A 15,401-nucleotide genomic window follows, 5' to 3' on the forward strand; every position below is an offset into this window, starting at 1 on the left:
CTGCTGAACATATGCATACCTTCAGCCGCAGGAGCCTCCTGTCCTGGAGGGGGTGGGTTCTCTGCAGCCGCGGCCCCCTGCTCCTCTTCCGCCTCCTCCTCCTTCTCCTGGACCTGTTGCTGTGCCCTGGCCTCCCATGTGCCCTGCCGGGCGGCTGCAGAAGATCACAGAAATGGCATATGCAAATGAAATTAACCACCAGTTATAGTCATGAGGAGGGTCCACAAACACCTTTCAGTATCCAGCACCTCATAAGTCACTCCAAACTAAGGTTGCCATCTGGGTTTGGAAAATATTCATAAATAGCACTGTAATCCAGGAGAGGTAGCTTGTCTGAGGCAGCAGATCAAACTCTGGGTCCAGGGCGACCTTTAAGACCCACAAAGTTTTATTTAAGGTAGAAGCTTCTGTGTGCCTGCACACTTCACTGTATCTGATGAAGTGTGCATGCACACAGAAGCTTCTACCTTAAATAACACTTTGCCACCTTGGATTCTGAAACAATCTGGGGAACTGCAAGCATTTACATATGTTCATTGGATGTTCTCCAAGTGATGCCTCTGGTCTACCCAAGCTCAGGCACCCATTCTCCAGCATCCCCCCCCCCCAATCTCCAAACTATATGGGATCAAGGCTTCCTGATTCCCCCCCCCCCCTTAAAGGCACTATGGCTATTTAGGGGATGGAACACAGATTTTCCAAGTGCAAGAACTAACTCGGAGAAAGGACAGGAGATACATACAGGGTGGTGGTGGGGGGGAATACTCACCAGCGTGTCTTCGGTGGGTCCAGTGTGGCTGGTCTGCCTGGATCCATAGCTCCTCAAGGAGGTTGAAATAGGGGGGCCTGGAGTGTGCTGGGGGTAAGCCCCTAAATGCCTCCATGGCATTATAAAAGTCCCCCTTAATCCTCTTGAATTTCGAGCAGACCTGATCCCCGGAGCGGTGGTGACCTCTCGCCCCCAGAGACATGGCCACCCTGGAAAACAGCCTCATGTTTTTCAGGTGTGTGCTGGGCATCACCTGGGGTCCCATTCTGCCTTCTATGAGGATGTGGAGCATGGCCTCCACCTCCTCGTCCGACCAGAAGGCTCCTCGTCGTTGGGGGGCTGCCATTGCTCCTAGAAAAGTTTGAAAATGTAAAAAAGTAACGTGCATAACGGTACCGCGTTTTTTCGCTATCGCGATGTTTCAATGTATCGCGATAGCGCTCCCATTGGCCGTGCCTGGAACCGCGCAATTTTACTGGAGGATTTAAAGGGACAGAAGTGAAAACTTGGGATGGAACCCTAACCGCGCGATTTTACTGGAGGATTTAAAGGGACAGAAGTGAAAGCTTGGGATGGAACTGTTTGCGAGCTCGTTTTAAACAGTGGACAGCCCGCTTTTTCAAGCCCCAAATCCTTATAGACTTGCGTTGAAGGATGTCTCCAGGGAACACCTGTAAATGCAGCAGCCCAATTGCTCGCTTGCACCTTTCATACCAGCAAAGTCACTAAACTGATTTCTTGCACAGGACTCCACAGCTTAGAGGGAGCATTGGCTGGGAGGGCTTCATTGTACTCCATTGGCACTCCTGTTCTCCCCAGGCTCAAGCCCAATAACCACTGGAGTCATCCAACTAGGACCTGGAAACCCCCCCACCCCACCCTACCCACCCCCCCATGACTCTCAGCAAATGAACTGGTAAATATGATGTGTTTAGTAGTGAGGGCTCCTCATGTGTCACTAAGGGCAGGAATTGATTCTAAACCTCAAAGTGTACAGCCCCATCTGATAAACCTTCCCCCCTCCCCAAATGCAGTAGTGTAGCCAGGAATGACCAGGCAACCTTTTGACATTTCATGTGGTGTGTAGCTCTGCTTTTTACGTTTTGATATTTCTTGTTCCATTAGGTGAATGCTTTATTTAAACAGTTGTCAGTAAATGATATATCCCTTGAATACCCTTGATGATATATCCCCCTGCTGTGAGTCCCAAGGGAGATTTTATGGCATATCCGAATTGCTTGCTTGCACCTTTAATAACAGCAAAGTTACTAAGCAGAGTTTATGCTCACAGGACTTAGAGGGAACATTCCCCCCCCATCCCATTATTTAGGGCAGGACTCCACATAGAACCCCAGATTGTTAATCCACTAGGGCACACCCCCCCCAAAGAAAACCCCCCAAGGGCAGAAATGAGACAACAATAGAGAATCTGGGTCTTATGTTTGTAAAACAAGAAGACAAAATTTTATTTCTGAACAGATAAGGCTCCCAACCCCTCCCTAACCCAACATCAGAAACTGTGTTAGTATGAACTGTTAGTATGAACCAAGCAACGCAACACTAAACGTTTACACAGAACTGATTAGTTATGTTAGGGTGAAAGCCTCTCCCTTGGACACCCCGCACTCTTCCTTTTCCCCCTCCCACTCTCACGGCTCACGGGTGCTGAGGTTTCAGCACCCTGCCTCGTCTGGAGCTCCATCTCCAGCAGAGCCGTGAGCCTTGTTAGACTCTCTGCACAGTTCTGCAGCACTGCTGAATGTTGAGATCCCGGTTCCTATACGGAAGAGAGGCTTTCCTGTGTGAAATGCCACTTCATCCCGGTAGGGAACCGATTCACAACCGGGTTCTGTCTGAAATGACAGACCAGAACCCGGTTAGGAATCGGTTCCCTACCGGGAGAAAGCGCCTGTCTGAAATTCCTCACTGTTACCTTCCCACTGAAGTGGTCCCTATTTATCTACTTGCAATTTCTTGCTTTCGAACTGCTAGGTTGGCAGGAACTGGAACTAGAGACGGGAGCTCACTCCGTCATGCGGCACACTCGGGTCTCGAACTGCTGAACTACCGACCTTCCACAGCCTGCAGTTCAGCGTCTTAACCACTTGAGCCACCGCAGCTCCATAAAATGGCTTAGGCAGCCGTATATTCCAATGATGTTCACACTAGCTCAGTTCTCCAACTATTATGTGATAAGCCGAGCCCAGGCTGAAATAAGGATGGTAGAGCCAAGGCACAGGGACACTCTTCGGTGTATAGTGCGGCCCCTTAATCGAAGGCCTGGTGGAAGAGCTCCGTCTCGCAGGCCCTGCGGAACCATAAAAGCTTTCTCAGGGCCCTGATCTCTTCTGGGAGCTCATTCCACCACTACGGTGGATCGGGTTCAAAGGATCTGGTAGGATGTGATGTGAAAGACCTCAGCCTGAGACCCCGGAGAGCTGCTGCCGGTCTGAGTAGACACCAAGGGTCTGATTCAATATAAGAAGAGTCTCAGAGCGGCTTACAAACTCCTTTCCCTTCCCCTCCCCACAACAGACACTCTGTGAGGTAGGTGGGGCTGAGAGAGCTCTTTCAAGACCTGCCCTTTCAAGGACAGCTCTTGTGAGAACTATGGCTTGCCCAAGGTCATCCAGCAGCTGCAAGTGGAGGAGTGGGGAATCAAACCCGGTTCTCCCAGATTAGAGTCCAAGCACTTAACCACTACACCAAACTGGCAGTTTCATGTGTCCATGTGTATTCAGTCTCATCTCATCCGATGCTGTTCCTCATATCTGTGAGAAAGGATGGTGGCAGTAGCTCTCCCCATTTCTGGAATCATGTCCAGGAGGACATTCGACAACCCCTTTGGGCTTTCAGAAGGGCCTGTAAGACATGGCTTTGTTTTTCAGAAAGGGCCTCTGGGTGCTGTTCATCTGGGCATCGCAATACACCCCAGCGAGACAATATTTGTGTAAGATATGGAGATGCGGTTTAGGTGTAATTTGTTTAATCGAGGTGGGTTTTACATACATATGTGAAGTGTTTTCAAACTTGTTGTCGTCTGCCACTATCAGCCTTTTGGATAGAGGAGTTTACAAATGTTTTATATGGGACAGATTTAGAAAAACAACCAAAGTAGCAGAGGTCCATCAGTGGCTATGAGCCACAAGGTATAGATAGGCACTCTCAGTCTGGGGCAGGTGATGCTCTGTATTCTTGGTGCTTGAGTGGGGCAGCAGTGGGAGGGCTTCTAGTGTCCTGGCCCCACTGCTGGACCTCCTGATGGCACCTGGTATTTTTGGCCACTGAGTGACGGAGTGTTGGACTGGATGGGCCATTGGCCTGATCCAGCACTGGCTTCTCTTATGTTCTTAACATGGCAGCTGCCAAATTTTTGAGGTAGGCCTTGTTTCTGAACGGGCTCGAGCATTTGCAAAACCACAGCCACCGGTCATGGTGGCCCAGGCTGTACAGGATCCTGCCCCCACGCCTGTCTAGGAATGAGGGAAGGACTCCTATATTCGCAATACAATAACCACCAGGCCCAGCTCTAACACCTCCTCAGAGATACACGTTTAAGATTTAATGGTAGCACAGCCAGCTAGGCACAAGAGTTTAGCCTTGGAGTCAGTTTGCACATCAAGCAGACAATATTTATAACTAGAGTAAAAGTTTATTTAACACAGAACTTGCAATTAGACTACAGGAAATACTGAAAACAAGAAAAACCTATGGCCCTTTGGCCCTAACTAGACATTAGAGATATGCATAATTACCAGGATGATCCATAGTCCAAAATGTCCAAGTATACAGTCCATTGGAATAGTCCAAGTATCTTTAGAAACTAGAGTTCCATCTTTGTACAAGCATGGAGCCATGTGGTCAGCTCACAAGCAAGTCCTTTGTCTCAGGCCACATGGCTGAGACCTCAGATAGACAGGCACAGATTCACATAACAGACAAGAAGCCAGAAAGTTCTGAGCTCTCTCTCTCTGGGTTAGACAATTTGAACTCCAATCTCATTATACCGGCCCTGGCCAGGAGCCAACCAGAATGAGACAGGTACTTTCCAAATTTGGCGTTGCCATGGTAAATGGGTGGGGGGTAGGTTGGGTCTGAGCATCATCCTCCTGCAGTAAGCTGATACCAGCCCAACCCACTTTGCCTACGTGCCTCTCTGCCATGCTTCGGCCTCGAGAGGAAATCAAAGCAACAGGGGGTCAGCAACATACATTCCAAAAGGGGGAAACATGAAGCCTATAGCATTACAAGAGATACAGAAGGTTATAGGAATCACACAAGGGATACATGAAGGCTTTAGGAATCAATTTTCCTATACACAGGCCTCCCACGTTGCCAGTGGCTGGGACTGAGCCAAACATCTTGGAACGGACAGTCAGTGCTGCCATTTATCCGCTGGGGCTGAGAGAGCTCTTGCCGCCCTTGCTCTTGCAAAAGGGGGGGGGGAGATGCAGGTACTGAAATGATGTCCCATTATGGCCTTTCTAGCCACAGAGCCAAAAGTGACATCGCTGTGTCACGGGATGCTCTAGGGTCTATGTTTGTTTTTTTACCATGGAGTTCCAGGGAAATTCTAGACTGTCCCGCAATGTGGTGACACTGGATCACGGGATGCTCTAGGATTCCCCAAAACTCTATGGCTTTTTTTTTCACCATGGAGTTCCAGGGAAATTCTACAGCGTCCCGCAATACGGCGACACCACATCACAGGATGCTCTAGGATTCTCCAAAACTCTATTTTTTTTTACCATGGAGTTCCAGGAGAATCCTAGAACATCCCGCAATGCGGTGACATCGCTTCACGGGATGCTCTAGGATTCCCCAAAACTCTACAGTTTTTACCACTGAGTTCCAAGGAAATCCTAGAGCATCCCACAATGTGGCAACGCCACTTGTGATTACACAGCTGGAAAGCTGTCACAGGACGCCATCCCGTAAGCCTCCCACCCCGTCTCTTAATGGGGATGCAAGGCAGAGGAGGAGGCTCGAAGAAGCCAACCACCTCTTCTCTGTCTACCCAGAATCTCCTCCCCCAGCTTTGGAACTGGAGCCTCCCACACCCAACTGCAGTAGAGTCTGTTTGAAAACCCCTCTGATAGCCAAGAAAGGTCCCAGCCAGTGTTCCCTCTAAGCGGAGTTAGTGTGAGCCAGCTCACAGTTTTTTAGCCTCCGGCTCACCCATTTTTGTCTCAGCTCAGGAAGGACGGGGCTCCAGAGCAAACTACTTTATGCAGCAGCCAAATCAATCCCTCAACACTTTAATGCCAGTAGCTCACAAAGTAGAATTTCTGCTCACAAGACTCCACAGCTTAGAGGGAGCACTGGTCCCAGCATACTAGAATTTGGGGTCATCGGGTAAAACCGACCAGCAACAAGTTCACAACTGACCAAAGGAGGGACCTCGGGGTACGTTATTGAATTCAGTCAATTCACAGCTGAAGGATTGGGGGGTGGTGGCTCTTGTTCAGAGTCTCCATCTCCTGGAAGTTCCAGGCCCCCGAGAGATTACGTTTGCCCCTACTAGGGCTAGGGCGTTCTCGATGGCGGCTCCTACCTGGTGGAACGAGCTCCCAGTGGAGATCCAGGCCCTGCGGGACCTTGTGCAGTTCCGCAGGGCCTGTAAGACGGAGCTCTTCCACCAGGCTTTCGAGTAGGAGCCGCCGCTGCCACTATCCCACCACCGAGGCAGTGTGTCATCGACTGCCCTACTAAAGGGGGGCAAGCATGGCCTAGCAGAAGTTTATAGACAGCGTAGCAGGAGACCGCGCTACTGAGATAGCTGGCCGCCAAATTTGGGTGGTTGTTCCCATCTTGGATGACTAATATAGGCACAGCACTGTGTTATAGGATGGAGTTTACTGTGGTTTTAAATGTTGTATTTTATTATATGTTTTATTGTATTTTATGCCTCGGCTTTGCCACATGTGAGCCGCCCTGAGCCTCAGGGAGGGCGGGATATAAATCAAATAAATAATAATAATAATATTTGTCTATTTCTTTTAAAATAACAAAAGGAACAGGGTGCCGCGTGACTAGAATAATAGAATCACAGAATGTTAGAGTTGGAAGGGATCTTGCAGGCCATCTAGTCCAACCCCCTGTCCTCTGCAGGAGCATAAGACTAATCACTAGGTTTGCCTGATGGACAGAGAAAGAAAAAAGGCCCAGTCCCTTCAAGAATAATAATTGAGTGCCATCTTCCAAGGTAAGAGGCGTTCAGAGGTGGTTTTGCCATTGCCTGCCTCTGCGTACCAACCCTGGGCTTCCTTGCTGGGCTCCCACCCAAATACTGGCCAAAGCCAACCTTGCTTAGCTTCCCAGTTCCAACAAGCTCCGGCTAGGCTGGGCTACTCGGGTTGCTATCTAGTCTGTTTAATAAAGGCTTGACGTGTGGAAGTGGGCAGTGGTTGGTGGCAAGGAGATAAACAACCTCACCTGGTAAATAGCATCCATTAGGCCTCTCTTAAAGGGACAGGACACTGCTGGCCAGGCCTGTTGGCAAAGCCTAGTTGTGACAATGGAAAAGAAATCTCCAGGATTCCAAGATCTGAGGGCAAAAAGGGGACGGCTGCCTGCATCAAGCGCAGACAGTGTGGCGTAGTACTCAGAAGTTCAGTGGGTGACCCTGGGCCAGTCACAGACTGTCAGCCTAGCCTACCTCACAGGGTTGTTGTGAGGATAAAACAGAGGGGAGGGGAGGAGAAGGGTGGGAGCGGCCTTGGGTCCCCAGGGAGGAGAAGGTGGGGTATAGATGAAGTAAATACATGAATGACTCAACAGCCTGTGCTTGGAGCTGAAGTCCAAGGCAACCCCAACTCACACAGGCACACGCAGGCGCCTGAATTCATGCAGTTACATGCAAATGCCTTAGCCTGAGTCAAACCATTTCTTGCCAAGTCCTGCTGGCTCTAAGCAGCAGCAGTGCTCCAGGGTCTCAAGCGGAGATCTTTTGCATCAACTACTAGAACATAAGAGAAGCCATGTTGGATCAGGCCAATGGCCCATTCAGGCCAACACTCGGTGTCACACAGTGGCCAAAATCGAGGAGCCGTCAGGAGGTCCACCAGTGGAGCCAGAACTCCAGAAGCCCTCCCACTGTTGTCCCCCCCCCCCAGCACCAAGAATACAGAGCATCACTGGCCCAGACAGAGTGTTCCGTTTATACCTTGTGGCTAAGAGCCACTGATGGACCTCTGCTCCATAGGTTCATCCAATCCCCTCTTGAAGCTGTCTGTGCTTGTGGCCGCCACCACTTCCTGTGGCACTGAATCCCACGTGATACTCTTTGGGTGAAGAAGAACTTCCTTTTATCCGTTGTAATGAAGAAGTACCTCTTTTTATCTGTTCTGACTGATCCTTTTAAGCGGAGATGCCGGGGATTGAACCAGGGACCCTCTGCATGCAAAGCAGAAGCCCTTCCCCTGAGCCACAGCTCCACCACTATTATGGGCAAAGGGGTTTTTTTGCAAGAAGGGAGGGAGGGAGGAAGAGGAAAAACATCTCTGCTGAGCATAGCCTTTGCCTCAGTTACTTTTATGAAAGCTGGGCGTGGCCAGAGGCACTGGACAAAGGGCAAGGGTTTAGCAGTGTGGCTCACAGCCTGTGACTTCAATCACACCAGCCAACGAATTAAGCACCACCCTGAGGCCTACTTGTCTTGGGGGGGGGGCTGTTTGTTTGATGTGCCCTTGTTTGTTTATACATTTTTCTTGTAGGCCGCTTCGAGCCCTGCTTGGAGAAAAGCGGAATATAAAAGTGGGACCCTCTCCTCCCGTATGTCCCTGTGTGCCAACTACGGCCATCAGGCAGCCGTCTGTTGGTTTTCCCACCACCTCCAGTGGCCCCTCTGGCATCGACCGGAGTCAGGGCAGCTAGCTCAAGATGCATACTCAATTCTGTGCGCATGAAAGAAAATATTTTTCAACGCCATGTCATTTTTTTAAAGAGGCATCCTCTTAAGCAAAGCTTCTGCCTAAAATGCTGAAGACCTACTATCAGAGTTACACATAACCGCGCTCCCTGGTATTTTGCGGCTGGCCCCGCCTCTTGCAGCAGCCATTTTTGTTGCTGACCCTGCCTCCAGCAGCAGCCATTTTTGTTGCTGGCCCCACCTCCAGCAGCAGCCATTTTTGTGGCTGCGCCCACCATCCTGTGTCAGGCTTCTGAACGTGCCCACAGGCTGAAAAATGTTGGGACCTTAGCTCTCTACCATAGTTTCAAGCAGGACTGAAGACAACGCTGGTGTTTCCTCTGTATTTGACTTTAAAGGTCACAAGTCACTGTTGCAACACAGCTTCCCGTCAAAGGCCGAGAGCTACAAACACGCGCATGCAAACATTTTGGCTTTCATAAACGCTTGGGAAGCTTCTAACATGTGCGTGCAGGCATTTCCTTCAACAATAGCGTCTTTGTTTTCCTCTGTCAGTGATTTTAGCTTTTTTTAAAAAAAAAACAACAACACCCAAGCACTTTACAGTTATTTATTATCTAGCAAGGGATGAGCCCAGCTTGCCTTGTTAGTTGCTTCCAGTTTTAACTGCTTTGGACAGTGTGATTTTAAAAACTGGTAAAAGGGTGTGTTTGCAACCGCTGGAATGCACATTCCATCGGTTAGGGCTCTCGACTAACACAGCAAGTGAGAATCTGGCACAAAAGAAGCGGGCGGGCAGGCAGGCAGTCATTGAGAGGTATTATGTTTCTGGAATTACAGTGCACAATACACTGGCATAGCAATTCCATTGCAGGGGCATTTCCAAAAGCTGAGTCCCTGTGCTCGCTTACATGGAAGGGAGCCCCACTGAACACAGAGGGACTTTCATAGAATCATAGAGCTGGAAGGGACCTCCGGGGTCATCTAGTCCAACCCCCTGCACAACGCAGGACATTCACAAATATCTCCCCCCACACACACACACCTGCAGAAATCCCTGTTCCATGCTCAGAAGATGACAAAAAAACCTCCAGGATCTCCAGCCAAACTGGCCTGGAGAAAAATGGCTTCCTGACCACAAAGTGGCAATCAGCATTTCCCTGCACGTGTAAGAAAGGGCCACGAGAACTAACCCTTCCTGCCCTCCCTCTCATGATTCCCTTTGGGGAGGGCTTAGTGGTAGAGCTTCTGCTTGGCATGCAGAAGGTCCCAAGTTCAATCCCCACCATCTCTGGTTAAAAAGGACCAGGCAGTTGGTGATGTGGAAGACCTCAGCTTGAGTCCCTGGAGAGGTACTGCCGGTACCCCTGACCTAGATGGACCAAGGGTCTGATTCAGTAGGTCTGATTCAGTAGAAGGCAGCTTCATATGTTCATTCTACACAAACAAGCGCAGAACTGGGTTTGCACAAGAGCGTGAGTTCACATATTCCCCACCAGTCCTTCCCCAGACGTTGGGCTGAACACCAACAGGGGCTGTTTCTACACACCAAAGATTCTCTGTTTCGCATTTTGCAACTACAGAGGCATGCACATGGGCAGTGCAGCTTCCTCAGACAGATCATGAGAGGGAGGGCAAGAAGAGAGGAGCCACTGCCCATCTTACATGCCCAGGGTAATGCCAATCACCACTTTGGGGTCAGGAAGGAATTTTCCTCCAGGCCAGATTGGCTCAGGGATCCTGGAGGTTTTCTTGCCTTTCTCTGGGCATGGAGCAGGGGTCACTGGGGGACTGGGTGGTGGTGGAAGAAGTTGTGAATTTCCTGCATTGCACAAGGGGTTGGACTAAATGACCCCTGAGGTCCCCTCCAGCTCTATGGTTCGGTGTTTCCACAGGGTTTTTTTGCTTTTAAGAGTTGCAGAGTTAGCCAAGTAAACAGAGCACACCCAGGTGTTAGTCTGAGCTTAAAAGAAAACATAACTTTCCTAGAAAACAAAAGGGAGGGTAGTTCCATTTGGAAGAAAGTAAAGAAAAGAGTCTTAGCTATTCTGACTACACGTTTACTGTTGATTGGTAAAAAAAAAACTAAATGCCTTCTTGCTCACAGACAGAGAGCAGACACTGGTAGTAAACATGCAAACATCCTATATATCGATTAGCCAATTACAGGACTATAGATCACTTCATTTAACTAACCCCACCTATAATTCCCCCCCCCCCGCCAGCATGACTGAAGTCTACCTTTAATTGGTTACAAGGTTAGCTACACCATTTCGTGCTTACTAACAACATAACTCTATAATGACTGAGTGAACCGTGTAAGCAACTTGTACATATCCCAACAATGTTCCTATCTTTCCACAGTGTGTTTTATGCACATTCTCCACCATTTCCCTCTGCCATCTTTTCGCCACCATGTTATAGAGTTATGGCGATGTTAGTGTTCCCTGCACGTGTAAGAAAGGGTCACAAGAACTAAGCACTAATGCAACCCTTCCTGCCCTCCCTCTCATGATCCCCTTTGGGGAGGGGTTAGTGTTCCCTCTAAGCTGAGTTAGTGTGAGCTAGCTCACAGTTTTTTAGCCTCCGGCTCACACATTTTTGTCTTAGCTCAGGAAGGAGGGCTCCAGAGCAATATAATTGATGCAGTAGCCAAACTGCTTGCTCACAACTTTAATGCCAGCAGCTCACAAAGTAGAATTTTTGCTCACGAGACTCCACAGTTTAGAGGGAACATTGGCGACGACTGATGTTTTTAAAAGGTCCTTAAAAGGCCCTCAGCAGGGGGAAATGGTGTCCCCTGGGGGCTGATGGTAGGGAAAACGTCACCGATGTGGGCAGCACCTTTTTGCAGGGCAAGAAAATGCACGTTTATCCGTCTAGATCGGGGTCCCCAACATGGTGCCTGTTGGCGCTATGGCATTCACCAACACCTTTCCTGGTACCCACTGAGTGCTTTTAAAGGCCAAGTGACACTTTTGCCCAGAAAAGCTTTGCCTCCTGGGGCACCCATTTTTGTGACTGTGCCCACCAAGCGTTATCAGAATTCCAAGGAAAAGGTTGAGGACCCCTGATCCAGATGGCATGACAATGTGCTTCAACTGCGCTCTTCCCCAAAAGATCAGAACAAAGTAGGTTTGGGAAAGAGCGTACAGAGGACAGGCACAGGACAGTTGGAGCATGACGGGCAGTAGGTTCAGGATGGACAAAAGGAAAGACAACTTTACACAGAGAGCGATCAAAATGTGGGATTCGCTGCCAGGGGATGTAGTGAAAGCCACAGGAATAAACAGCTTTAAAAGGGGAGTAGATAGATTCATGGAGGAGAAGTCTATCGGTGGCTACTAGCTATGGTAGCTGAGGGGAACCTCCACATTCAGAGGCACTAACCCTCTGACTCCCAGAGCCAGGAGGCAAGATCAGGGTGAAGCCTCGGCCTCTATGCCTTGTCGTTGGCCCTCCAGAGGAACTGGCCGGCCACTGAACGAGACACGATGCTAGACTAGGTAGACTATTGATCTGATCCAGTGGTCTTATGTTCTCATGATGCCAGGCGGATGCTCCAGAAATTAAAGCTAACAATGCCGTTTGGAAGCCAAAGTGGACAACAAAACTTCTGTGCAGGAGCGAGGCAGGTGAGCACGAGAGGCAGGGGCTCTTTTTGTAGCAGGTACTCATTTGCATATTAAGCTACACCCCCCTAATGTAGCCAATCCTCCAAGAGCTTACAGTAGCTCCTGTAAGAGCAGCTCTGTAAGCTCTTGGAGGATTGGCTACATTAGGGGTGTGTGGCCTAATATGCAAAGGAGGACCTGCTACAAAAAGAGCCCGTGCCACGCTTTGGAAGCCCCTCTCCCACAGAGGTTTGCCTGGCAGCGCACGAGCTTTCCTTTAGGTACAAGGTGAAAAACATTTCCACCCTCCCCACCCTTTTGGGTTCTTTGCAGTTGCTTTACCTCCCGCGCCCGGTCTTTGTTTTCACTTTGTGGTTTTGAGAGGCTCCTTTTGGATCGCCAGGATCTTATCGCGTTGCAATTGGATGCATTCTTAACTGTCGCTGTCTTATCGCTGATGCTTTATTGACGCTACTACTGTTGTTGCCCGTCCAGATAGCAAGCTGCTGGTTGGAGAGGGAGGGGAAGGACGTATCTAAGGGCAAGGCCTTAGGCTTCTCCTTTCCCCTGCTCGATGGTCCCCCTGTGACTCCGAGAGGTAGGTCACCCGCAGAATATCATCAGTTTGCAACTCGCTTGATTCAAATCGTGGTGCAGCGGTTAGAGTTTCGGACTGCAACCTGGGAGGCCCAGGTTTGAGTCTCTGCTCTGCCGTGGAGGCCCGCTGGGTGACCTCGGGCCAGTCACATGCTCCCAGCCTACCCTGCCCCACAGGTTTCAGAGGGCAGCTGCGTTGGTCTGCAGCAGGAGACCTAGATTCCGGCCCAGTATCTGACCATTCTTGACATTCCAAAGCTCATACCCCAAAAATCTTGTTTGTCTCCAGCTGTTCTACCTCACGGGGTTGTTGCACTTATTTATTTACTTCATTTGTACCCGGACTCTGCTCCCCAAGCGGCTTACGCCATTCTCCTCTCCTCTCTTTTATCCGCACAACAGCCCTGTGAGGTAGGTGAGGCCAAGAGGTACATTAGGTTTTGAAGATAAACCAAAGGGAAATAGAAAGATGTAGGCCGCTTTTGGTCCCCATTTGGGGTGAAAGGCGAGGTGGGGGGAGAGACAGACGGACGGATTGACAGGAGAAAGGCATATGCTGCTTTCGGTCCCCATTTGGGGTAAAAGAAGAAGAAGAGATTGGATTTATACCCTGCCCTTCACTCGGAGTCTCAAAGCAGCTTACAAACTCCTTTCCCTTCCACTCCCCACAACAGACACCCCGTGAGGTAGGTGGGGCTGAGAGAGCTCTTCCGAGAACTGCTCTCTCAAGAACAGCTCTGACAGAACTACGGCTTGCCGAGGGTCATCCAGCAGCTGAAAGTGGAAGAGTGGGGAATCAAACTCAGTTCTCCCATATTAGAGTGCGTGCACTTAACCACTACACCAAACTGGTGAAGGGAAAGCGAGGGACAGACAGACAGATTGATAGGAGAAAGGCATACGCCGCGTTCGGTCCCTATTTGGAGTGAAAGGCAAGGGGGGAGGGAGGGACAGACAGATTGATAGACAGATTGACAGAGAGACAGACACATAGACAGACAGATTGATTCAGATGGGGCAGCCATGTTCGTCTGAAGCAACAGAACAAAGTTTGAGTCCAGTGGCACCTTTAAGACCAACAACGTTTAATTGCAGCGTTCATAGTTTTTTAGCCTCTGGCTCACACATTTTTGTCTTGGCTCTGGAAGGATGGCTCCAGAGCCAACTAATTTATGCAGTAGTCGAATCGCTCGCTCACAACTTTAATGCCAGCAGCTCACAAAGTAGAACTTTTGCTCACAAGACTCCTCAGCTTAGAGGGAACCTTGATTCTGGGCATAAACTTTCATGCACATGCACGCTTCATCTGATGAAGTGCGCGTGCACACCAAAGCTTACACTCAGAATTAAACGTTGTTAGACGGAAATATAAGATACAGTATTGAGAGACTTGCAATTGCAAAGAGACCCCCACACACGCGAGCGTCACGCCCATATTTAATCCGCTGAACCAACTGGAAGGTCCCCATTTGCAGGTTAACAGTGGGGGGGGACAAACCGACGCCCTGCCCCTTTGCAAGACCCACCCACACACACACACACCCTAAAGAGACCCCCTAAAAAGGTAAAGGTTCCCTTACTCGAAAGCCAGTCGAATCCGACCCAAGGGTCGTTTCAAAGCCGAAGAGCCAGCGCTGTCCGAAGACGTTTCCGTGGTCATGTGGCCAGCATGACTAAACACCAAGGCCCACGGAACGCTGTTACCTTCCCACCGAAGAGACCCCCTACACACACCCTAAATATCCCGAGCGCTGGGTTTCCCTACTTTTAACGCCGATGTGCAAGAAAATCTAGGCCTGGGATCTAGGCAAAAGGGAGAGGAGACCCCCACCCCCACCCCCAAGTGTGCTTGACCGCCGAAGCGCTCTGCTTGGCCACCTCCATGGCGTTACCGCGGGGCCGCCCCTTGCCGCCGGCGCTGCCACGTTGCGCACGCGAGGGCCGGGGGCGCGCCCTGGCTCACACTCGCTCACCGGGCTTCTTGCCGCGCCATTCCAGCCACTGCAGGGTGAAGTCGCCGTCGGAGTACCGCGCGAATCGGACGAGCAGGAAGAGCAGGAAGCCCACCACGGACGCCCAGACCAGCACGCAGATCGCCATGGCCGGCCCGGGAGCAGCGGGAAGGAGCAGCAGCAGCAGCAGCCCGGAGCCCTCGCGGGCCGCTTTATCAGCACCCGGCGGCGGCCGCCCAGCCCTTCTCCCCGGGCCTGACCCGCCCCGGGCGGGGAGGAGTTTGCGCTCCGGCCTGTCTGCTCTCTCCGGCGCCCAGAGCCGGGCTGGCTTCGCCCCCATCGGACGTTCGGGCTTGCAGTCGCCGGGGGGCGCGGGGGGGGCGGATGCCAGCCTCCTCCAGGTGGGACCGGGGGATCCCCCCAGAATTACAGCTCATCTCCAGGCGACAGAGAGAGATCCGCTCCCCTGGAGACTGGCTGCTTTGGAAGGTGGGCTCTCTACGGCATTGGACCCCACGGAGGTCCCTGTCTTCCCCAGGCTCCACCCCCAAGTCTCCAGGAGCGTCCCAAAATGGTTCTGGCAACCCCAACCCTCATCC

General features: G+C 50.7%; 1 protein-coding gene across 1 annotated transcript; it reads right to left on the reverse strand.

Annotated features, from left to right (window-relative positions):
• Positions 1-9: 9 nt before the first annotated feature.
• Positions 10-15,142, reverse strand: LOC107119523 (the record flags this gene model as incomplete). Its single annotated transcript, XM_015422011.1, has 3 exons — positions 14,824-15,142; positions 770-1,120; positions 10-154 (listed from the first exon to the last, which is right to left on the reverse strand). Coding segments are annotated over exons 1-3 (815 nt in total), but the record flags the coding sequence as incomplete, so codon positions are not given.
• Positions 15,143-15,401: the final 259 nt, after the last annotated feature.

The sequence above is a fragment of the Gekko japonicus genome, unplaced genomic scaffold, assembly GCF_001447785.1.
Source record: "Gekko japonicus isolate JY-2015 unplaced genomic scaffold, Gekko_japonicus_V1.1 scaffold166, whole genome shotgun sequence".
NCBI lineage: Eukaryota > Metazoa > Chordata > Lepidosauria > Squamata > Gekkonidae > Gekko > Gekko japonicus.